This window comes from Schistocerca cancellata, chromosome 2, assembly GCF_023864275.1.
Source record: "Schistocerca cancellata isolate TAMUIC-IGC-003103 chromosome 2, iqSchCanc2.1, whole genome shotgun sequence".
NCBI lineage: Eukaryota > Metazoa > Arthropoda > Insecta > Orthoptera > Acrididae > Schistocerca > Schistocerca cancellata.
The window spans coordinates 872133662-872158028 of NC_064627.1; the positions used below are offsets into that span (position 1 = coordinate 872133662).

General features: G+C 41.9%; 1 protein-coding gene across 5 annotated transcripts in view; it reads right to left on the minus strand.

Annotated features, from left to right (window-relative positions):
• Positions 1–24367, minus strand: part of LOC126162830 (cryptochrome-1-like) — a 183799-nt gene that overhangs the window by 76829 nt on the left and 82603 nt on the right. For all 5 annotated transcript variants that reach the window (XR_007535120.1, XM_049919591.1, XM_049919592.1 and 2 more), the window contains exon 2: positions 4859–4967. Coding sequence is in view for 4 of the 5 variants with exons in the window: in XM_049919591.1 (XP_049775548.1) it covers positions 4859–4967 (109 nt within the window). In the remaining variant the exon portion in view is untranslated. The remainder of the gene's footprint in view (positions 1–4858; positions 4968–24367) is intronic.

Consider the following 24367-nt stretch of genomic DNA (forward strand, 5'->3'; position numbering starts at 1 on the left):
CTTACCTTAGGGGGAAAAAAGGACAGGTATACACTTGCACACACACACATATCCATCGGCATATACACAGACACAAGCAGACATTTGTAAAGGCCTTTACATTTGTGTGAGTGTATACCTGTCCTTTTTCCCCCTAAGGTAAGTCTCCCCACCCCCGTGGGGAGACTTACCTTAGGGGGAAAAAGGACAGGTATACACTCACACAAATGTAAAGGCCTTTACAAATGTCTGCTTGTGTCTGTGTATATGCCGATGGATATGTGTGTGTGTGCAAGTGTATACCTGTCCTTTTTTCCCCCTAAGGTAAGTCTTTCCGCTCCCGGGATTGGAATGACTCCTTACCCTCTCCCTTAAAACCCATATCCTTTTGTCTTTCCTTCTCCTTCCCTCTTTCCTGACGAGGCAACCGTTGGTTGCGAAAGCTAGATTTTGTGTGTATGTTTGTGTTTGTCTGTGTGTCTATCGACCTGCCAGCGCTTTTGTTTGGTAAGTCTCATCATCTTTCTTTTTAAATATATATATATATATATATATATATATATATATATTCAAAAAGAAAGATGATGAGACTTACCAAACAAAAGCGCTGGCAGGTCGACAGACACACAAACAAACACAAACATACACACAAAAATCTAGCTTTCGCAACCAACGGTTGCCTCGTCAGGAAAGAGGGAAGGAGAAGGAAAGACAAAAGGATATGGGTTTTAAGGGAGAGGGTAAGGAGTCATTCCAATCCCGGGAGCGGAAAGACTTACCTTAGGGGGAAAAAAAGGACAGGTATACACTCGCACACACACATATCCATCCGCATATACACAGACACAAGCAGACATTTGTAAAGTAAATAAAATTTGCCTTTACAAATGTCTGATTGTGTCTGTGTATATGCGGATGGATATGTGTGTGTGCGAGTGTATACCTGTCCTTTTTTTCCCCCTAAGGTAAGTGTTTCCGCTCCCGGGATTGGAATGACTCCTTACCCTCTCCCTTAAAACCCATATCCTTTTGTCTTTCCTTCTCCTTCCCTCTTTCCTGACGAGGCAACCGTTGGTTGCGAAAGCTAGATTTTTGTGTGTATGTTTGTGTTTGTTTGTGTGTCTGTCGACCTGCCAGCGCTTTTGTTTGGTAAGTCTCATCATCTTTCTTTTTGAATATATTTTTCCCACGCGGAATGTTTCCCTCTATTATATATATATACACCTAAAAACAAAGATGATGTGACTTACCAAATGAAAGTGCTGGCAGGTCGACAGACACACATACGAACACAAACATACACATAAAATTCAAGCTTTCGCAACAAACTGTTGCCTCATCAGGAAAGAGGGAAGGAGAGGGAAAGACGAAAGGATGTGGGTTTTAAGGGAGAGGGTAAGGAGTCATTCCAGTCCCGGGAGCGGAAAGACTTACCTTAGGGGGAAAAAAGGACGGGTATACACTCGCACACACACACACATATCCATCCACACATATACAGACACAAGCAGACATATTTAAAGACATGGTGTCTGTGTATATGCGGATGGATATGTGTGTGTGTGTGCGAGTGTATACCTGTCCTTTTTTCCCCCTAAGGTAAGTCTTTCCACTCCCGGGATTGGGATGACTCCTTACCCTCTCCCTTAAAACCCAAATCCGTTTGTCTTTCCCTCTCCTTCCCTCTTTCCTGACGAGGCAACCGTTGGTTGCGAAAGCCAGAATTTTGTGTGTATGTTTGTGTTTGTTTGTGTGTCTATCGACCTGCCAGCGCTTTTGTTTGGTAAGTCTCATCATCTTTCTTTTTTTATATATATATATATATATATATATATATATATATATATATATATATATATATATATCCCCCTCCCCTGTCACTCTCACTCTTTTTCCCAGTTCTATTAACTCTGCTCCACAGTTTCAGTTGTGGCAAATGACAAATGATGATGAGAATCTCTTAAACTACAGTGTTGGTGGTAGCGGTAGTACTGGTAGTTTTGTTCATCCATCAGCCACTTTTGCAAGTCTATTGGACATTTCATGGTGTTATGGTTGAAGAAAAAATGACATAATTCAAATATACATGCATTTACATTTGTTCACAGTCAATCACTTTTACAATGATACTGGAGATTTCACAACATTATGGTTGACAAACAAAAAACATAATTCAGATATACATGCATTTACATACTTACAGGTCTTGCTTGACAAGAATGCGACTTGTAGACATCCATGGTCTTATAGCAGAAAATATTCCAGCATTTGCTTAAAGTAATTTAGGGATATCAGGAAAACCTAAACCAGGTCACCTGGATTTTTTTTTATTTTTTATATATTTATTTATCCATCTTGAAGCATTTACATGCAATCGATGTCGTCATGAGCAATGTACAATTTACATATTAAGAAATATAACTACTGTGAGGTATCATACAAAGCTAAAGTATACATTTTAAAAGAACATACATAATAAAGGAATACATTTGATACATAAAGATATCCCACATAACTAAAGTGTACATTTTAAAGAATGTGCATAATAAAAAAATACATTTCATACATAAGGATTTCTCCACATGTTTAACAATTAAATGTGGAACTCCAGAGACAAAAAAAGCTTAGGAAGAGGTTCAAACAGAGTTGCAAGTTGTTTTGTAAGTCAGGTCTATTTTTGAAGAGTTTTCAAAATCTTTAACACTGTAAAAAGCTTTGTCTTTCAGCCATTTTTAGTCTTACTTTTAAATATGGGGTTTAGTAACTCCATCCTCCTGAATGCAAGGCCGGTCTGTAAAAACTGCACAAACTAAACTTACAGAATTTTGCCAAAGGAATAGTAGTGATGTTGCACTAGGCCTATGTTATGGTGAATAAACGGCAATATTTCTTTGTTTTCTACCCCCAGTGTAGTAACAAATCATATTGATATCTAAATATAAAATAATTATGAAAAGAATAAATACCACCTATGACAAAATAGGACAAAGGTTCACATCACTCTGTGTGTTTGTCTCCCTCTTTTTAAAGGCAGAGAAGTTTGTCATTGGAAGCAATAAAGTGCTTTTTGTTCATAGATCCTTCATTATCACATATCTGTCATTATAAGAAAGCATACGAAACCAGCAGCATATTTTATATTACTATAAAAGAAGAGCTGTAAAAACCACAAAGGTATTTGAAAAGCTATACTGTGGCTTCTGATTGCTATAAAATCAAATGCATTTTAAATTCTCAGAAGCATATTCCCAGTAGACAAACATAATATGTTTTTGTATGGTATTCCAAGATCCAAGTAGGTGGTGACACAGTACCTAACTATATAATTTATATAAAACAAATAAAATAAAAATATCACAAACAATATATATGAAAAGTTTGTAACTGTGAAAAACTGGAAAGAGAAAATTAAGTAATACCATAAGGCATTTTGGTCATGAACCAAAGGAAATGTAACCTGCATTCGCATATGATGGTTGACAATCAGTCACAGTTATCCAAATTGCATTAGAAATGCAACCAGACTTTGATGAGCTTGTGAGCAAATACAGACAGCTCCACCTTTCACACTATATCAAGTGACTGTAATTGTTTATACTCACATTTGCACTTGCTTTTGTCTCAGGTTGTTATGTATTCATTTAGATTAGGCATACACAGTGGGAGGTGGGAGGGGAATAATCAGCTGTAACCCCTCACCTACAGAAGCCAGAGGTCTTCCTCTGACAGACGATTTTTTCTTTTTCTGATTGTGAGTTTCTGTAGTATACCATATCTAGTTGATATCTGATATCCTACAACACAATTCCCCCCTCCCCACAATCCTACTTTTCTAGGATGAAGCTGCCTCAATGAAAGGTTCGTTTTATGGGTGTATGGAGGGAGGGGGCAGGGGAATTATCTAGCATGAGCTGCTCCTTCATGCTAGTGCTGCGTAACCAAGAATTCTGGAAGCAGCCCACAAACAGAAAACACTACCTGTCTCCCACCCTGCTCTATGCTTAACTCCTGTAGCTCATGGTTTCTGCTCATACTGAACTGTTAAGCGGTTTTAACAGAAACAGATTGAAGAAACAAGCCAGCAGTCATCCTACAGGACGTCAATTATATCTTGAGGAAATGCAACCACTGTTCAGGTATAAATTGCATATTTCAACAAAAGTTTGTTTGTCATTGCACATATCAGTTCCAAATTTGATTAGATAGATTAAATCTCTATTCCCAAACCTCAACCCCTCAGTAAATGGCTCTGTAAATTCATAATAGATTAAAAGTGCAAACCTTTAACAGTACAAAATAAGATATGCTGAAAAGAGAATTACATGCCATACACTTTCAGAGTATAAAATACGATATGCTGAAAAGAAAATTATATGCATCCTTATGCAAAATTGTTATTAGTCAGTCACAGAACATTTAGATAATGATAAAGCTAGAGTACTGCAATAAACTTGTAATGACAGTTGTAAACTAAGATTTATTTACATTTTTTTGATTTTTTGTACGTATTATACTGCTTATATTGATGAAACTCAAGTAAATTAAATCAGTGATTTTTGTAGACCTATGTATGTAACATCACTAAGCAATATCAGACTTTTATTGTTTTGTCACACAGTTGAATATATCGTTGCAACATATTATATTCCACAGATGACTAATGAATGGTTGAAGGATATATCAGTGTGAAATTGCTTATCAATTGTATCAGTGAATAAATATTTGTCACAGTAGTGTCTATTACCATACCCTATCCTATGTTATCCTTTAATTTTCTTTCCTTCATTCCAAGCAGCAAAAAATTTAAATTTTTGCCACAAGAATGAAACAATATACCTGGCACTTTTAAGCTTTGAGTAACAGCATGGAAATAACTTGCCTTAAACAATTTTGGAAGGGCATCAGCTGGCTGCCCTCTAATGACGAACAGCCGAGAATTGAGCTTCCGCAAGCTAGAATCGAGGTCTTCGAGACACTGGAGAAGAAACCTGAAAAATAAAATGAAAAGCCTAGTACAGCAATCTGAAAAACTAAAATAATTAGCGGGAAACATTCTAAAATGTAGGAATATCTGTGGACCAAGCATAGTGTACTGCACATATCACCAACATCCCACCAGAATTGTCATCTAGGACATTAATAGAGCTCTATTTGTTTACATTTTACACTAAGTGTAAGACCCAGCAATTGATATTATGTGTATTTGTCCTGTATTTACGTATTTATTTATTTATACCTGCACAGAAGATTCACTTACTGTTTTTATTAATAACTTCACGAAGCGAGCAATTACCGGAAGGAGGGCTCATTGGAGAAACTCCGCGGTGTGCAACAATCTTTCTACACGTTTATATTGTTAACATGATTTTTACTGTAAAACAGAGAATAGTCAGGTGTGTACGAATAAAACCCACATTTGCCGAACTTTTCTGAGAGATTGTGTTTGGATGCGCAACAGTGAGCTCACGCAGGCTTACGAACTATTTGTGTGCGGACAGTCTCGACCAGTGTCATGTCACCGTGGAAAGTATCACCATATTCAAATTCGATTACAAAAATGCTCTTCATGCACAACTTAGAACAGAAACCACAGGAATATCGACTGACATACGGCACAAATGATTTTAATACTGGTCATTTCGTGCTTGTGCACGGAAAAGTGCGAAACAATTGCGGTCTTTCTAGACATTAAGTGTGAATAACTTCTGTTAAGTATAATTGTTTATGCTTTTTCTAAATGAGATCAGGTATCTCACTCACGCTAGTGTACTTTACTCATCTGTCATCTAAATGTTGTAAACTGTCTTATATTAATGTACCAAGAAAGCAGGTGTTACCGAACTATCAGTTTTATAAGTCCCAGCTACAAAATACTAACACGAATTCTTTACAGACGAATGGAAAACGTAGAAGCCGACCGCGGGGCGGGGAAGATCAGTTTGGATTCCGTAGAAATATTGCAACACGTGAGGCAATACTGACCTTACAACTTATCTTAGAAGAAAGATTAAGGAAAGGCAAACCTACGTTTCTACCATTCGTAGAGAAAACTTTTGACAATGTTGACTGGAATACTCTGTTTCAAATTCTAAAGGTAGCAGGGGTAAAATACAGGGAGCGAAAGGCTATTTACAATTTGTACAGAAACCAGATGGCAGTTATAAGAGTCGAGGGGCATGAAAGGGAAGCAGTGGTTGGGAAGGGAGTGAGACAGGGTTGTATAGCCTCTCCCCGATGTTATTCAATCTGTATATTGAGCAAGCAGTAAAGGAAACAAAAGAAAAATTCGGAGTAAGTATTAAAATCTATGGAGAAGAAATAATAACTTTGAGGTTCGCCAATGACATTGTAATTCTGTCAGAGACAGCAAAGGACTTGGAAGAGCAGTTGAACGGAATGGACAGTGTCTTGAAAGGAGGATATAAGATGAACATCAAGAAAAGCAAAACGAGGATAATGGAATGTAGTCGAATTGAGTCGGGTGATGCTGAGGGAACTAGATTAGGAAATGAGACACTTAAAGTAGTAAAGGAGTTTTGCTATTTGGGGAGCAAAATAACTGATGATGGTCGAAGTAGAGAAGATATAAAATGTAGACTGTCAATGGCAAGGAAAGCGTTTCTGAAGAAGAGAAATTTGTTAACATCGAGTATAGATTTAAGTGTCAGGAAGTCGTTTCTGAAAGTATTTGTGTGGAGTGTAGCCATGTATGGAAGTGAAACATGGACGATAAAAAGTTTGGACAAGAAGAGAATAGAAGCTTTCGAAATGTGCTACAGAAGAATGCTGAATATTAGATGGGTAGATCACATAACTAATGAGGAGGTATTGAATAGAATTGGGGAGAAGAGGAGTTTGTGGCACAACTTGACAAGAAGAAGGGACCGGTTGGTAGGACATGGTTCAAATGATTCAATGGCTCTGAGCACTATGCGACTTAACTTCTGAGGTCATCAGTCGCCTAGAACTTAGAACTAATTAAACCTAACTAACCTAAGGACATCACACACATCCATGCCCGAGGCAGGATTCGAACCTGCGACTGTAGCGGCCGCTCGGCTTCAGACTGTAGCGCCTAGAAACGCACGGCCACTCCGGCCGGCGGTAGAACATGTCCTGAGGCATCAAGGGATCACACATTTAGCATTGGAGGGCAGTGTGGAGGGTAAAAATCGCAGAGGGAGACCAAGAGATGAATACACCAAGCAGATTCAGAAGGATGTAGGTTGCAGTAAGTACTGGGAGATGAAGAAGCTTGCACAGGATAGAGTACCATGGAGAGCTGCGTCAAACCAGTCTCAGGACTGAAGACCACAACAACAACAACTGTGATTACTGTCACTATACCCGACGATGATTACTCTGTAACGGAAACGAGCGGTGAATGACGAACAAAATACTTTTCTGCAGCTCTGAATACCTAAATAGTTAACAATCGGGGATCCGCTCCAGGTTCTAAATAGAAACGGACAAGACAATCAAGCCGTAGTTTCCAAGGGGATGAAACGCATCATTTGCTCTGCCTACAAGTTATACTATGTGATCGGCTGCTTAACGTCATTAGACTTGTTACCCTTCTTCCGCCCCACTTATATATGTAACACGTCCGCTCAAACATTAGTGTTTCGCCAGTCCTTGCACAAGGCTTATAGTGAGTGTTTTAAAACGAAGAGTCACTTACAAATTACTGGTCAAACTAGAAGAAAATTTCCTATAATGATATGTCTGGAACAAGGGCGCTCATACGCTAGTTTTTTTTAAGGGTAGCCTATACTTGGGGGTATGGGGTATTTTTAATATTTTGGAAGACGAATGAATGGGAACCTGTAAGTAGCCATAAAAAGTTCCATTTCCGACCACGCAAAAAACCTGCGTATTAACGACTTTTTTAAATCCTTTTCTCGAAATAAAAACACCTGGATAAACTAGGTCTTTTTCCCTTTCGATGAGAGCTAGACCGGAAAGGTGTGTGTGTGTGTGGGGGGGGGGGGGGGGGGGGCGTTGGCCACGGATATGGGCGCCCTTGGTTCGGAAATATACCTGTTGAGAATTGAGATACTGGCCGTTGAAGATCCGCAGTTCACATGCTGCATTTTATTTATAGATGAGGGACGATTCACAAGAGATCACACAGTAAATTACAACACGCACGTGTGGGCAAAACCAAATCCTTGGAAATCACGGGCATGAGGCATCGGGATCGTTTCAGTATCAACGCAACATATGGACAGGAATTGTCAACGACATACACATTGGGATGGGGCCAAACACGTTACCAAACAGATTAGCCTGTGCTGTGTATCACGATTTCTGAGCGATGAACTGCCAGCGCTATTGGAGTACTTTACCCTAACAGAAAGACGACTGTGGTATACGCACGACGGCGCACCAGTTATTTTCTAAGGGTCATGCTGTCGTGTCCATAGTGAAAAGACAAGTTCTGTAAACGATATCGATAGCAGAGACGGAACTTTGGCGTGGAAGAAGAAGTCCCGAGGACATACATGTTTGGCCAGAAGAGCGCGATATGGAAGGCCTACTGAAATAAGTTATTTGACGAGACATTTGAGGCGAAGTCGTTAGGCGACAAAAGAATGAATGTGGTAACACAATCTATGAAGTAAGGTCCTTAGACAGGAAACGATGAATTAGATTATAGAATTAATGAAGAAAGGGGCTTAGACAGTAAAGGCTAAATAAGGTGGCAGGAGTCTACGCTACGTCATGACAAGCCAATGGAAGGTTTAGGACGAATTCCGTATCCTTGTAGGGAAGGGCTTTCTACCCTCTCCTCTCACTCTCTGAAAGATTTCTGGAGAATAACGAACCAAGATAGCCAATGAGGCGGTGTGAAGCCTGCGACGCCACTTCATGTCAGGGACTGGTGGGATCGAAGGTGAAGGCGAACAAAATGCTAGGAACTAGGGCCTAGGATCACAGAAACATGTAGAAAGAAGTCGGTAGAAGTGAGATAGTAAACGGTAGCAGTTTGAGTTATAGCCTGGAGTTAGATAGCTTCAAGGATCTTTTGATCTTAGATTTACACGAGGATTTCAGTTAGCAGATGGAATAGCGATGAGCAATCACTGTCTCTGCGTAAGGAATTGCCTTTAACGTGGAGGCACCTCAATTAGGAAAGTCACTCTGCAAATTGAGATTCAGAATAAACTTGAAGATTAATTGAATATTCTGAATGGTTATTCCCCTCAGATCATCTATATCCATCTCAGGGAATTCACGCCTGACAATCAAATCTCCCTCTCACTCAGGTCAACAGGCTGAATTTCCTTCGACAGGAACACCTGTCGCTCAGTCCCTGGCAAAATCCACGCTCGGGACTCGACAAAGAGACAGTACCTCACGGCAACGTTTCATGGTCCAGGAGGTCCGGTACCATGGCCATCCCCTTCACCAGACCTGGAGTAGTTGAATTTCTGGCTGTTGTTGTTGTTGTGGTCTTCAGTCCTGAGACTGGTTTGATGCAGCTCTCCATGTTACCCTATCCTGTGTAAGTTTCTTCATCTCCCAGTACCTACTGCAACCTACATCCTTCTGAATCTGCTTAGTGTATTCTTCTCTTGGTCTCCCTCTACGATTTTTACCCTCCACGCTGCCCTCCAATGCTAAATTTGTGATCCCTTGATGCCTCAGAACATGTCCTACCAACCGGGCTCTTCTTCTCGTCAAGTTATGCCACAGGCTCCTCTTCTCCCCAATTCTATTCAATACCTCCTCATTAGTTATGTGATCTACCCATCTAATCTTCAGCATTCTTCTGTAGCACCACATTTCGAAAGCTTCTATTCTCTTCTTGTCCAAACTATTTATCGTCCATGTTTCACTTCCATACATGGCTACACTCCATACAAATACTTTCAGAAACGACTTCCTGACACTTAAATCTATACTCGATGTTAACAAATTTCTCTTCTTCAGAGACGCTTTCCTTGCCATTGCCAGTCTACATTTTATATCTTCTCTACTTCGACCATCATCAGTTATTTTGCTCCCCAAATAGCAAAACTCCTTTACTACTTTAAGTGTTTCATTTCCTAATCTAATTTCCTCAGCATCACCCGACTTAATTCGACTACATTCCATTATCCTCGTTTTGCTTTTCTTGATGTTCATCTTATATCCTCCTTTCAAGACACTGTCCATTCCGTTCAACTGCTCTTCCAAGTCCTTTGCTGTCTCTGACTGAATTACAATGTCATCGGCGAACCTCAAAGTTTTTATTTCTTCTCCATAGATTTTAATACCTACTCCGAATTTTTCTTTTGTTTTCTTTACTGCTTGCTCAATATACAGATTAAATAACATTGGGGAGAGGCTACAACCCTGTGTCACTCCCTTCCCAACCACTACTTCCCTTTCATGTCCCTCGACTCTTATAACTGCCAGCTGGTTTCTGTACAAATTGTAAATAGCCTTTCGATCCCTGTATTTTACCCCTGCCACCTTTAGAATTTGAAAGAGAGTATTCCAGTCTACATTGTCAAAAGCTTTCTCTAAGTCTACAAATGCTGGAAACGTAGGTTTGCCTTTCCTTAATCTTTCTTCTAAGGTAAGTCGTAAGGTCAGTATTGCCTCACGTGTTGCAATATTTCTACGGAATCCAAACTGAGCTTCCGCGATGTCGGCTACTACCAGTTTTTCCATTCGTCTGTAAAGGATTCGTGTTAGTATTTTGCAGCTGTGACTTATTAAACTGATAGTTCGGTAATTTTCACATCTGTCAACACCTGCTTTCTTTGGGATTGGAATTATTATATTCTTCTTGAAGTCTGAGGGTATTTCGCCTGTTTCATACATCTTTCTCACCAGATGGTAGAGTTTTGTCAGGACTGGCTCTCCCAAGGCCGTCAGTAGTTCTAATGGAATGTTGTCTATTCCCGGGGCCTTGTTTCGACTTAGGTCTTTCAGTGCTCTGTCAAACTCTTCACGCAGTATCGTATCTCCCATTTCATCTTCATCTATATCCTCTTCCATTTCCATAATATTGTCCTCAAGTACATCGCCCTTGTATAGACCCTCTATATACTCCTTCCATCTTTCTGCTTTCCCTTCTTTGGTTAGAACTGGGTTTCCATCTGAGCTCTTGATATTCATACAAGTGGTCCTCTTTTCTGCAAAGGTCTCTTTAATTTTCCTGTAGGCAGTATCTATCTTACCCCTAGTGAGATAAGCCTCTACATCCTTGCATTCTATTCTGGCTGTGGGGACATTAAAAAGACTCGGCGAATGCCCAACGCATCAACAATGTGCGGACTTTACAGAAACGTGTGACCAACGCTTGTGACGAAATACGAATGTATTTGAAAGAGTGCGTGATTCTCTGATAAGAAGGACTGAAATACATTGGTGTCTAAAATTAAAGCAACAAACCGCGCTATTTCCCCGTCCTGTGTCTAATTCACGATATAAATCATACCAAATGTCAACCAGATGTCCGTACGATCGTGTTATGCACGGAAGATGGCATTCCGGTCAACTGACAACCATGCCAACGATGACGTCAGGGCACTTATGAAACGAGGTAGTAACTCCACATCTACAATCGCTGTATACACTGTCACAGACGGTGCATTATGAGACAGAGAAGATACCTACCAGACTCTCTGTAGAGGAGAGCCATAGAAGGAAAGGAAGCAGGACAGTCGCAAACTGTTTTCCGGATGTGGCGACAGTTTATAGAGACCGAAACTGTACATCGAATACCAGGGCAGCATCTATCACGTATGATTTCTGAAGAGAGGAGCGTTATTTGGCTCTAAGGGCACGACAATACCGCCTGAGTACTGCCAGGCAACTGGCGTGTGAGCTCGCAGCATCTACTGAACGTGTTGTATCGAGACAAACGGCGTGCAGAAGGCTTTGGCAGAGTGGCCTTTATTGTTGGAGACCTGCTGTATATCTACCGCTGACACATCTTCACAGAAACGAACGTCTAGAGTGGAGTCATCAACATGCCACCCGGACGGTCGACGAGTGGCCCAATGTTGTTTACACAACATGCCACTGGGACGGTCGAAGAATGAGTCAATGTTATTTTCACAGAAGAGTTCCGGTTCACTCTGGAGAGCGATTCTCCATGAATTCGCATCTGGAGGGCACGTAGACCTCGATTCTAGGACCCAAACATTGTGGAAAGAGACCGATGTTGAGGAGGATCCCTGATGGTGTGGGCAGGTATGTATTATGTTGACCACTCGGACCCCTCTTCATGAAACTGTACGGGTGAATCGGCAATGTTTAGCTGCTATCAGGTATTAGACGAGATCTTGGGAGCTCATCTGCGATTGTTGCGAGGTGCTGTGGACCCAAACTTCGTATTGATGGACGATAATGCTGGATCTCATGGACCACGGGTGGTTCTTCTTAAGCTGCTCTTTCTTGTCTTTTGTCGTCTCTGACAGAATTACCATAAAATTATTACACGAAATAAAAAAGAATCGCTGTCACAATCCAGCAGCTATAACTATTAAAAATTACTCGTATACATCAGACAGTTCGCCACACTGCTAAAGCCGCATTTCTATGTACAGGGTGTCAAGAAACAGTCTGAAAATCTTGTAAGGCCTTTGCAGCATAGGTTAATGATTAAATGATTATTAAGAAAAATGTTTGATACGTTGAGCTGTTCCCGAGTTAATTAGTATTGAAGTTGGCCAATCAAGCCGTTGCGCGTGAATTCAAGTGGTCCGCCAGATACCGTTAATGTCAGTTGTTCCCACAGCGTAGGCGATAGCGCACGGGACTGCTCAGCATTTGGTTCGGGATTGATCATTACTACCGTTCCACGTCCGATTTTCGTATCGCGTTCTTGTTCGGTTTTAGGAAACCAAACGAAGAACATGTTTATCGACCGACTCTGGCGGGCCGCATGAATTTCGGCGCGCAACGGTCTGATTGGCTAACTTCAGTGTTAATTTACTCGGAAACGGCACAAAGTATAGATTTTTTTCTTCATAACTATTTCTGAGCACAAGCTACCCCGAAGCACCCTTACAAGCTTTTCAGACTGTTTGTGCCCGCACTGTAACTAGTCCTTGTGGATATGTTTGTGTTGGCCTGTCTTAGCTGAGCCATCCCGTACATTACGAGAAGAATATGAACCGTCAGTTAGACAAAACTGAAAATCTAGGACGCTGATGCGAAGCAGCACGTGAATGGCACAGACCAGACAATCGGTCAAATGCGTACGATGTACCCCGATATGAAATGTACAGTATACAGGGTGGTTGTAATTAAACTTTCGCTATTTGAGAGGGCCCCATGGTCGTAGGACAATGAAATGTAACTCATCCACGAAAGAAGTGGATTATAAGGCACTTGTTCGCCCGAATCTTGAGTAGTGTTCATCTATTTGGGATCCCTATCAGGTATGTCTGATAGAGAACGAAGAGCGGCCCCTTATAGCCACGGAATCGTTTAGCTGGCGAGACAGCGTTTCGGAAATGCTAAACACTGGCAGACGTTACAAGAGAGGCGTTGTGCATCACGGAAAGATTTACTATTGAAATTTCGGGACAGCACTTTTCAGGAGGAGTCGGACAACATGTTACTTCCCTCCCACATACGTCGCACGTACTGAGCACGAGGAGAAAATTCGAGAAATTAGAGCCAATACAGAGGCTTACCGACAATTATTCTTCCCATGCACTACTCGCGACTGGAACAGGGTTGGAGGGATCAGATAGTGGTACCGAAAGATCGGTCTACGCTGTCCGAAACAACGGCGGATCATGGAATGTTCAGATGCCGAGGCACAGCTCGTTCACTGCTTGAAGATCACACATTGCTTCCACCATTCTCAGCCATGGCAACAATAATGTCTTCAACAATTTGTGGCGCAGTAGGCCGTAAACCATCCCAGGAGTAGTTCGCAAAACACCAGTTAATTTCAACGTCCGGATCATGTGTTGGCCGGCCGAGGTGGCCGAGCGGTTCTAGGCGCTACAGTCTGGAATCGCGCGACCGCTACGGTCGCAGGTTCGAATCCTGCCTCGGGCATGGATGTGTGTGATGTCCTTAGGTTAGTTAGGTTTAAGTAGTTCTAAGTTCTAGGGGACTGATGACCTCAGAAGTTAAGTCCCATAGTGCTCTGAGCCATTTGAACCATCATGTCTTGAAAAAGCAGTTTTACGAGTAAAAAAGCCCTGCTGACCTTGCCAAGACCCGTGTTAACTATCTGTAACTGTTAATGGGCACTCATGTGTTTCAACCAGTGGCGGATACAGAAAACCTTCAAGGAGGAGGGCGCTAAAGATATCTTGAGCTACCTTTACTTTTACCGTAATAAAAAATAATCAAGTCACATGCAAAGTTTGAGAAAGTTTTATTTAAACTGATTATACACATACAGAAGACAATGCCATCTTATGGTATAAAAAAGTTACAATTGTGGTTCTCCTCCTTAAATGATGAATTTTATGCTCCTATTCTTTCCCGTAAATTGCTTAATTACATCGTCAATAGGACAACCAATGTCAGGGTGAGTATTCAAAAAGAGAGAAGCCGTTAAGTCGATCCTCCTCCATTGTCGACCTCAGCCATGTCTTTGTACGCTGCGATGCAGAAAAACTTTTTTATACTGTAGCAATAGATGCAGGTAGACAAGCAAATATTTTGTACAGCGTGTGCAAAGTAGGATAGTCAGATCTAGGACAAACAGACAACGCTTGTATTACAGACTCACGTTTCAGCTAAATGGGTTGAATTTAAATATATCTGCGACTTACGTGACGCAGTTCAAAACCAAACAGTCAAAATGTGAGCAGATTAAGATTGTACACAACAACCAAGGAATAGAAGAAGTTGACTCAATCAAATTCTTAGGTAGATAAAAATTTGAGCTGGCAGGCTCACATTGAATACCTGGCAAACAAACTGAGCAGCTTTGCATTTGCAATGCACATATTATCAACTGCAACTGACATGGACACACGAAAAGTAGCATATACAAGCTACTTCGTATCCATTATTAGGATGGTATTGTTTTTTGGGGTAATTCGCAAACATAGTGCGGATACTAAAAATACAGAAAAAAAATCATTCGAAATATGTGCACTGCAAATCACAAAGAACCATGTCGACCCTTATTTAGAAAACTTAAAAATATTAACGCTTCCATCCTTATACATATATGAGATTATTATATTTTTGTACACCAGACATGAATTATTTGAGGGAAACCATTTTGTCCATTCACATGATACTAGAAACAAAGAGAATTTTATGCTCCCCACCCACCACCTCAGACTGTATGCCCAGGGACCTCAATACATGGGAATGAAAATTTGTAATAAATTAAAAGGGAACAAGTTGAGGCAGATGAATTTAGGTTCACTGAAAAGAAAGCTATATGAGGTACTGACTCTGAAGTGTAATTCTCAGTGGATGAATTCATGCCGAACAAACTGGAAATTTGAGCTGGATACAATGTGTTACACATTCCAAGAAATATCCTTATACAGGGTGAAAAGTACAGGGTTATTACAAATGATTGAAGCGATTTCACAGCTCTACAATAACTTTATTATTTGAGATATTTTCACAATGCTTTGCACACACATGCAAAAACTCAAAAAGTTTTTTTAGGCATTCACAAATGTTCGATATGTGCCCCTTTAGTGATTCGGCAGACATCAAGCCGATAATCAAGTTCCTCCCACACTCGGCGCAGCATATCCCCATCAATGAGTTCGAAAGCATCGTTGATGCGAGCTCGCAGTTCTGGCACGTTTCTTGGTAGAGGAGGTTTAAACACTGAATCTTTCACATAACCCCACAGAAAGAAATCGCATGGGGTTAAGTCGGGAGAGCGTGGAGGCCATGACATGAATTGCTGATCATGATCTCCACCACGACCGATCCATCGGTTTTCCAGTCTCCTGTTTAAGAAATGCCGAACATCATGATGGAAGTGCGGTGGAGCACCATCCTGTTGAAAGATGAAGTCGGCGCTGTCGGTCTCCAGTTCTGGCATGAGCCAATTTTCCGCGGGCTACGCGTGAAACTTGCCCGCACGCGTTCAACCGTTTCTTCGCTCACTGCAGGCCGACCCGTTGATTTCCCCTTACAGAGGCATCCGAGTTTTTCTACGTATCTGTAGTGTGTCGTGACCATATGTCAATGAATGGATCTACAGTGAATTTATGAAATCGCTTCAATCATTTGTAATAGCCCTGTATTTAAACCGACAAACTCTGGGACGTTGTAGGGGACATCAAAACAAATATTTTCCCTAATGTCATTTTTTCCTATGACGATTATTTAAACCGGTGGAGGCTGTATTACGCTCTTCAGTTGTTAGAGGCCGTATTACGATCTTCAGTTGTTAGAGGCGGTTCAAATGGTTCAAATGGCTCTGAGCACTATGGGACTCAACATCTGAGGTCATAAGTCCCCTAGAACTTAGAACTACTTAAACCTAACTAACCTAAAGACATCACGCACATCCATGCCCGAGGCAGGATTCGAACCTGCGACCGTAGCAGCAGCGCGGTTCCAGACTGAAGCGCCTAGAACCGCTCGGCCACAATGGCCGGCGTTAGAGGCGGTATTACGCTCTTCAGTTGTAGGCAACTGCTGTTCACCAGTGCAGTAGTGCATTGTCTCTGTTTACTAATGTAGCGATACACCTGGAGTGAGTACACTGATATAGTTGGTGCGTACTACGTGGTGCACCACAGCGGACGAGCTGCACAGCGGGTTTATCAACAACAATATCCTAATCGCCGTATCCCGCATCATACGACCTTTGTTGCTGTGTACCAACGTCTGCGTGAGACCGGGTCATTTAGCAGATTACCTGGACAGGGACGCCGTCGCACGGTAAGAACGCTGCAAGTTGAGGAAGCTGTCTTGCAGCATGTGGAGCGGGATCCTTCAATCAGCACTCGTGAAACTGCACGTAAGATGGGGACGAATCAGACGAATGTAAGAACAGTCCTTCGAGAGCAATTGTTATGTCCATTTCACTTACAGCGTGTCCACAACCTGGAACCAGTTGATTATCCACCCAGAGCACAGTTTTCGCAGTGGTACCTGGAACTGTGTGAAATGCAACCTACATTTCCATCCTCTGTGTTGTTTACCGATGAAGCAACGTTCGGGGGTGATGGAGTCTTTCAACATGCACAATTCGCATGTTTGGAGTGAGGATAACCCACATGCCACAGTTACTAGCACTCACCAAGTGCGGTTCTTCGTGAATGTGTGGGTCGGTGTTGTTGGGGACTGTTTAACTGGGCCGTATCTGCTACCTAGTTGTTGTCTCTTGGTCGTAAAAATATGGAAAAGTGTTTGTTGGTTTAATTATCTGCCGCCAGAGAAATCTTCCTCTACCGGTTTAAATACTCCTCATAGGAAAAAATGACTTTAGGGAAAAATATTTGTTTTGATGTCCCCTACAACCTCCCAGACTTTGTCGGTTTAAATACTTTTCACCCTGTAGTATTATTATTTATAATAGTGCTATTATTTATTAATGTAAAAATCATTGTAACTGTTTTATAAATTTCTGACATGTCTCCTGTACGCAAACCAAATGGATTGCAAATGTAAGCTATGAGATAAATAAAACACAATACACAATTAAGGGCGTTTATGCTCGTTTGCTTGTATTGAAGAATCTCTCCAATTAGTCTCTTTTTAATCACAAAGAGTGATACTTCTTCAAAGAACGGTAGTTCAGTTAAGTACTGGTTCAATTTATGTGCCACATCATTAACGTCATGTTTCAATAGTTGTGAGGGCAAAAGTATATTGAATTTTAAATGATAAATATTTTCTACAGCAAAACGTTCTCTCATGTCAGTCGTAACACGGTACCAGTAGGGGCGCCTAACGGCAAGTGATTATACTAACAGCCTAACACCGCTAACAACGGAAATCCCGCAGCGCACAGTCTGAACATAAATCCTATGAAGTTGGGAATTCTTGCGGTAAAATAGTTTTGCGACTACACGGGCTCGAGTAGCCGAAGTTTAATTATAACCAACCCGTATACGCGGCGCTCGGCGAGGCCCGTGATCGGTGGCTTATAGCACGGAGGCGGGCGGCCCAGGACCCGCGCTGCACGTGGGGCCCGCGTGTCACGTTGGCCCACAGGCGCCCGGCTCGGCCGCGCACCCACCCACGTTGCCCGCTGTGTGCGCCCGTGGCCACGCGTACCAACGCGCCCCCGCTTTATTTTCGATTTTCCTGTCAGCCGCACGGCCATGCGTTTTTCCTCTCGCTCTCCCCTGTAATCCAATGGTTCCCAGTATTTGCGAAACCATTCCCTCTGGACGAGATCATATGCCATGCAATACCCTATACAAAGCCTGGGACCTAACTAAACATAAGACTGCAGGAATTAATTTTCCTATTTTGAAAGAGAAAACTTATATAAAAATTATACACTACTGGCCACTAAAATTGCTACACCAAGAAGTAGTGCAGATGATAAACGGGTATTCATTGAACAAATATATTATACTAGAACTCATATGTGATTACATTTTCACGCAATTTGGGTGCTTAGATCCTGAGAAAGTACCCAGAACAACCACCTCTGGCCGTAATAACGGCCTTGATACGCCAAGGCATTGAGTCAAATAGAGCTTGGATGGCGTGTACAGGTACAGCTGCCCATCCAGCTTCAACACGATACCACAGTTCATCAAGAGTAGTGACTGGCGTATTGTGACGAGCCAGTTGCTCGGCCACCACTGACCAGAAGTTTTCAATTGGTGAAAGATCTGGAGAATGTGTTGGCCAGGGCAGCTGTCGAACATTTTCTGTATCCAGAAAGGCCCGTGCAGAACCTGTAACATGCTGTCGTGCATTATCCTGCTGACATATAGGGTTTCGCAGGGATCGAATGAAGCGTAGAGCCACAGGTCGCAACACATCTGAAATGTAAAGTCCACTGTTCAAAGTGCCGTCAATTCGAACAAGAGGTGACCGAGACGTGTAACCAATGGCACCCCACACCATCACGACGGGTGATACGCCAGTATGGCGATGACGAATACACGCTTCCGATGTACGTTCACCGCGACGTCGCCAAACACGGAGGCGACCATCATGATGCTGTAAACAGAACCTGGACTCATCCGAAAAAAGGACGTTTTACCATTCGTGCACCCAGGTTGGTCGTTGAGTACACCATCGCAGGCGCTCCTGTCACTGATTCAGCGTCAAGGGTAACCGCAGCCATGGTCTCCGAGCTGATATTCCCTGCTGCTGCAAACTTCGTCCAACTGTTCGTGCAGACGGTTGTTGTCTTGCAAACGTCCCCATCTGTTGACTCAGGGATCGAGACGTGGCTGCACGATCCGTTACAGCCATGCGGATAAAATGCCTGTCATCTCGACTGCTAGTGATACGAGGCCGTTGGGATCCAGTACGGCGTTCCGCTTTACCCTCCTGAACCCACCGATTCCATATTCTGCTAACAATAATTGGATCTCGACCGACCCGAGCAGCAATGTCGCCATACAATAAACTGCAATCGCGATAGGCTACAATCCGACCTTGTCGGAAACGTGATGGTACGCATTTCTCCTCCTTACACGAGGCATCACAACAACGTTTCACCAGGCAAAGCCGGTAACTGCTGTTTGTGTATGAGAAATCGGTTGGAAACCTTCCTCATGTCAGCACGTTGTAGGTCTCACTACCGGCGCCAACCTTGTGTGAATGCTCTGAAAAGCTAATCATTTGCATATCACAGCATCTTCTTCCTGTCGGTTACATTTTGCGTCTGCAGCACGTCATCTTCGTGGTGTAGCAATTTTAATGACAAGTAGTGTAAATTATAATAATTAGTTACTGTTCAAACAATTGAAACTCACACGTTTTTATGTTTTTCTCTAAACCAAAAAGTATTGAGTCAATGGAAGTTTCGTTTTGCATATTTGTAACAAGTCTTATCAGGATTCCGTACCCCAATCGGCAAAAACGGAGCCATTACTGGATCACTTTGTTGTCCGTCCATCTGTCCGACTGTTAAGACCCCTTTTTCTCAGGAACGGCTAGAAGTACACAGTTGAAATTTACGTCGCTAACAAAATCTAAGGTCCCTTGACGGTGTAATAAAATTAAGCTTCGAAGTCAACGCAAAAATACGGCCAGTTTCTGATACTCGCAGACACACTCATCATTGTTCATTGAACCCTCTGCCAGGCACTTTATTGTGAATAGCAGAGTAATCACGTAGATGTAGAACACCTGTAGCTTACTTCCCGTTGACACAGGATCATGAGTTTGTTTATAAATAACTTTTCTGCTACCTGCCACGATTTTCTTTTGTTCATATTTCACACAGCGCGATTCGGGAAATGATTCCCATTTTCAAATGCGTTTTCTCTTTGTACTATGCCATTTTTACGTAATGTTTTCGATGTGTGAGATTCTGCTTTGTTTTATTAACTTTAAGTTTACTTATCGTCCATTCGTCCAGAGTCTCAAAATGGTTCAAATGGCTCTGAGCACTATGGGGCTTAACATCTGAGGTCATCAGTCCCCTAGAACTCAGAACTACTTAAACCTAACTAACCTAAGGACATCACACACATCCATGCCCGAGGCAGGATTCGAACCTGCGACCGTAGTAGTCGCGCGGTTCCAGACTGCCACAGCGGTCGGCCCCTGTCTCACACTTTCAGTTGCGTATACTGTGCACTGAAAGTTATGTGTGATGTTTAAAATGGCTGAGATTCTGCACAAGTGGACGATAAGTAAACTTCAGTGCACAGATTACATCGAGAATGTATACTGTGCAATGAAAGTTGTGTGCGATGTTTAACATGTGTGAGACTCTGCACAAATGGACGATAAGCAAACTTAAAGTCAACAAAACTAAGCAGAACCTCACACACCGAAAGCATTACGTAAAAATGACATCGTACAAAGGAGGAGGAGGAGGAAGAAGAGGAGATTAGAGTTTAACGTCCCGTCGACGACGAGGTCATTAGAGACGTAGCACAAGCTCGGATTAGGGACGGATGGGGAAAGAAATCGGCCGTGCCCTTACAAAGGAACCATCCCGGCATTTGCCTGAAGTGATATAGGGAAATCACGCAAAACCTAAATCAGGATGGCCCAAATGGGCTAGAACCGTCGTCCTTCCGAATGTGAGCGTAATGGTATTACAAAGAGGAAACACACTTGAAAATAGGAATCACTTCCCGTAACGCGTCGTTTGAAATATTAAAAACAACTGTTTTCACCGTCACAGGATTTCAAAAAACGGTTTATAGTGGACAAAATCAGAATGGAATAATAATATTTGGCAAGAAGCCAGGTTTCAAAGTACAGTAATAATCCGAGAATTGTCAATTTGTAATAATACTACATAAGAAATATTTTTTGTTATTACAAACTCACGTAATCCGCCAAAAATCTCAGGAACTACTGTACGGATTTTGATCTGGTATTCAATAATAGGTAGAGTGAGTCACGAGGAAGGTTTGTGTATATAGTTTACAAATAATTCGTGCTAACTGGCTGAGATACGATGAAGTGATTTCCCCTGCCGCTGAAAACGGTAGCTTTGCCAGCCCCCACAAACATTCCCTGACAGTCTACGACTACGATATGTGCCGCAACTGTAATGCAACTGATGCAGGACTGCACTTATATTGTTTGGGATCAGGTTCCGCTATCCCATAAAATATCCATTACAGCATTCCACAGAACAATTTGGCATTTGCGAAACAACAATAGCCCTATGACGGGATGTAAAGTTTTGTTCTCTGGAGCCTTCCAACAAATATAATCAATAATCGCAACATGATGTGAGCAGGCGAAGTCAACACAGCTGCAATCGCCAATTAGCATAGCATGTTAATATAACTCCAAACGAAATAAATGAAAAATTACAATACCGAATGCAAAATCACACAAAAAATTTAAACTTAAAATTAAAACATTCTCGAAAGTCTTGGAATTCCTGGGACTAATATTTTGCCAGTGTCTATATCGATAATAGGCAAAAATTGTCGAGATTCTCGATTCCCAGGATGGATGAAATATTTATGTACTTGAAAATATACTCTTATCCACTGAAACTGGGCTTAGAACCCGGATCGGTTTTTCAGATCTGAAAAAAATAGTTACTAATACACTTCGTTGCTGATGGAAAGTGATTACTACGACTGGATGGAAAGTGATTACTACGACTGGACGGACCAGCAAACCAATAAATACAAGAGCGAATTTGGCCTTTAGTGGTGTTCATAAGCTAAATTAATTCTCAAAATGAAGCTTTTTATGTGTACGAAACTGAGCGTTAACAAATAGTTCGTATTAACAATTTTGACTCTTGACAGTGAGACATGACCTTTTAAGACGAACACTGTCCAAAATTTGAGGGTGGCTCATCGACTGATGGAGAGATGCATGATGCAGATTACTGAGAAAGACAGGAAAGCACATAAATGGGTTAGGGAACAGATTAGAATGGGAGACATGACTATGAGAGTGATAAAAAGAAAGTGAAGGTGGGCTGGACAATATCCACAAAGATGGAAGGTGGATGGCCAAATGTAGTTCTTTTCTGGATTCCAAGAAATAAGAAAAGATGGCTAAGACAAACTTATGGAAGGTAAGATATCGCTAAAGATCACAAGACATGGAAATATGTAGGAGCCTTTTATTAAGTAGTAAATATCAAATGGCTGCTGCTGCTGCTGCTGATGATGATGATAATGTGCTCTACATTGACGTCACAAAAGTCAAGGGATAAGGATATTCACATACGAGGTGCGACAATAAAGTAATGAGACTGATTTTCTTTGCAAAATGTGGCAACCCTACAGGCTTGCGTAGGCACAATATCTTTGACCTGGGTCTATAAGCTGCTTCTAGTCCAAGCGGCACATTGATGCAACATCTCAGACGTGAGTTGTGCTGTAATAAGTTAACATGTGTTTGTGTCTCTCGTCACGGAAATGGAACCGCATAATATTGCGCAACGGTATGCCATTTCTTTTGCGTTAAATTGGGTGAAAACGCGACGACAACTAACGGTAAGCTTCAGAAGGCTTTTGGAGAGGAGGTTATGTCAAGAGCTCAAGGTTTTCGTTGACATAAAGTGTTTAGTGAAGGCATAACGAATGTTGAAGATGAAGACCGAAGTGGACGACCATCAACCTCACGGACGGATGTCAACTTGGCCAGGGTACGATCTGATCGAAGATTATCCGTGAAAATGATTGCAGAAAAACTGAACATCAATCGAGAAACGGTTCGTCTAATAATACTGAAGATCTTGGTATGAGAAAGATTTGTGCAAAAGTGGTCACCAGAAATCTCACACCACAACAGCGAGAAACGCGAAAAAATGTCGCAGCCGATCTGTTAAGAGTAAACGCTAAAACGCCAAAGTTCGCAATGATGCTCAAAGGGACTACCCAGACCAAAAAAGCTCATGTGTCAAAGTCAAATGTGAAATGCATGCTTGAGTGCTTCTTTGATTCCAAGGGAATTTTTCATAAAGAGTGGGTGCCTCGTGGACTAACAGTTAACCATTATTACTACAAAGAAATTTTAAAAAGACTTCGTAAAAGAATTCTTCGTGTCCGTACCAACATTGCTGATAATTGGATTCTGCATCACGATAATGTGCCATCCCATACTGCTCTGTCAATACAGCAATTTTTAACCTCAAAACAACTTTCAGTACTACCACAGCCACCTTATTCACCACATATCGCTCCGTGCGACTTTTTTCTATTTCCAAGAGTCAAAACGGGGGTCAAGGGACACCATTTTCAAACAACACAAGATGTCCGAAAAGCTGTGACGAGGGTCTTGGAGGATATTACAGAAGATGAGATCCAGAAATGTTACCATCAATGGCAGAAGCGCTGCAAAAAGTGTGTGCAATCAGAAGGGAACTACTTTGAAGGAGACAACACGAAACTTGACTGAAACGGTAAGCAACTTTTTTTTTCGCATCAGTCTCATTACTTTATTGTCGCACCTCGTATACAGATGGCGGTAGTTTTTCGCGTACACAATGTATAAAAGGGCAGCGTATTAGCAGAGCTGTCATTTGCACTCAGGTGATTCGTGTGTAACCGTTTCCGACGTGGTAATGGCCACACGATGAGGATAAACAGACTTTGATCGCGGACACAAGGTATAAAAGGGCAGTGCATTAGCAGAGCAGTCATTTGCACTCAGGTGATTCATGTGTAACCGTTTCCGACGTGTTTTTGGCCGCACGATGAGGATAAACGGACTTTGATCGCGGAATTGTAGTTGGAGCTAGACGCATGGGACATTACATTTCGGAATTTCCGCGATGCACAATGTCAACAGTGTACCAAGAATACCAAATTTCGGGCATTACCTCTCACCACGGACAACGCAGTGGCCGACGGCCTTA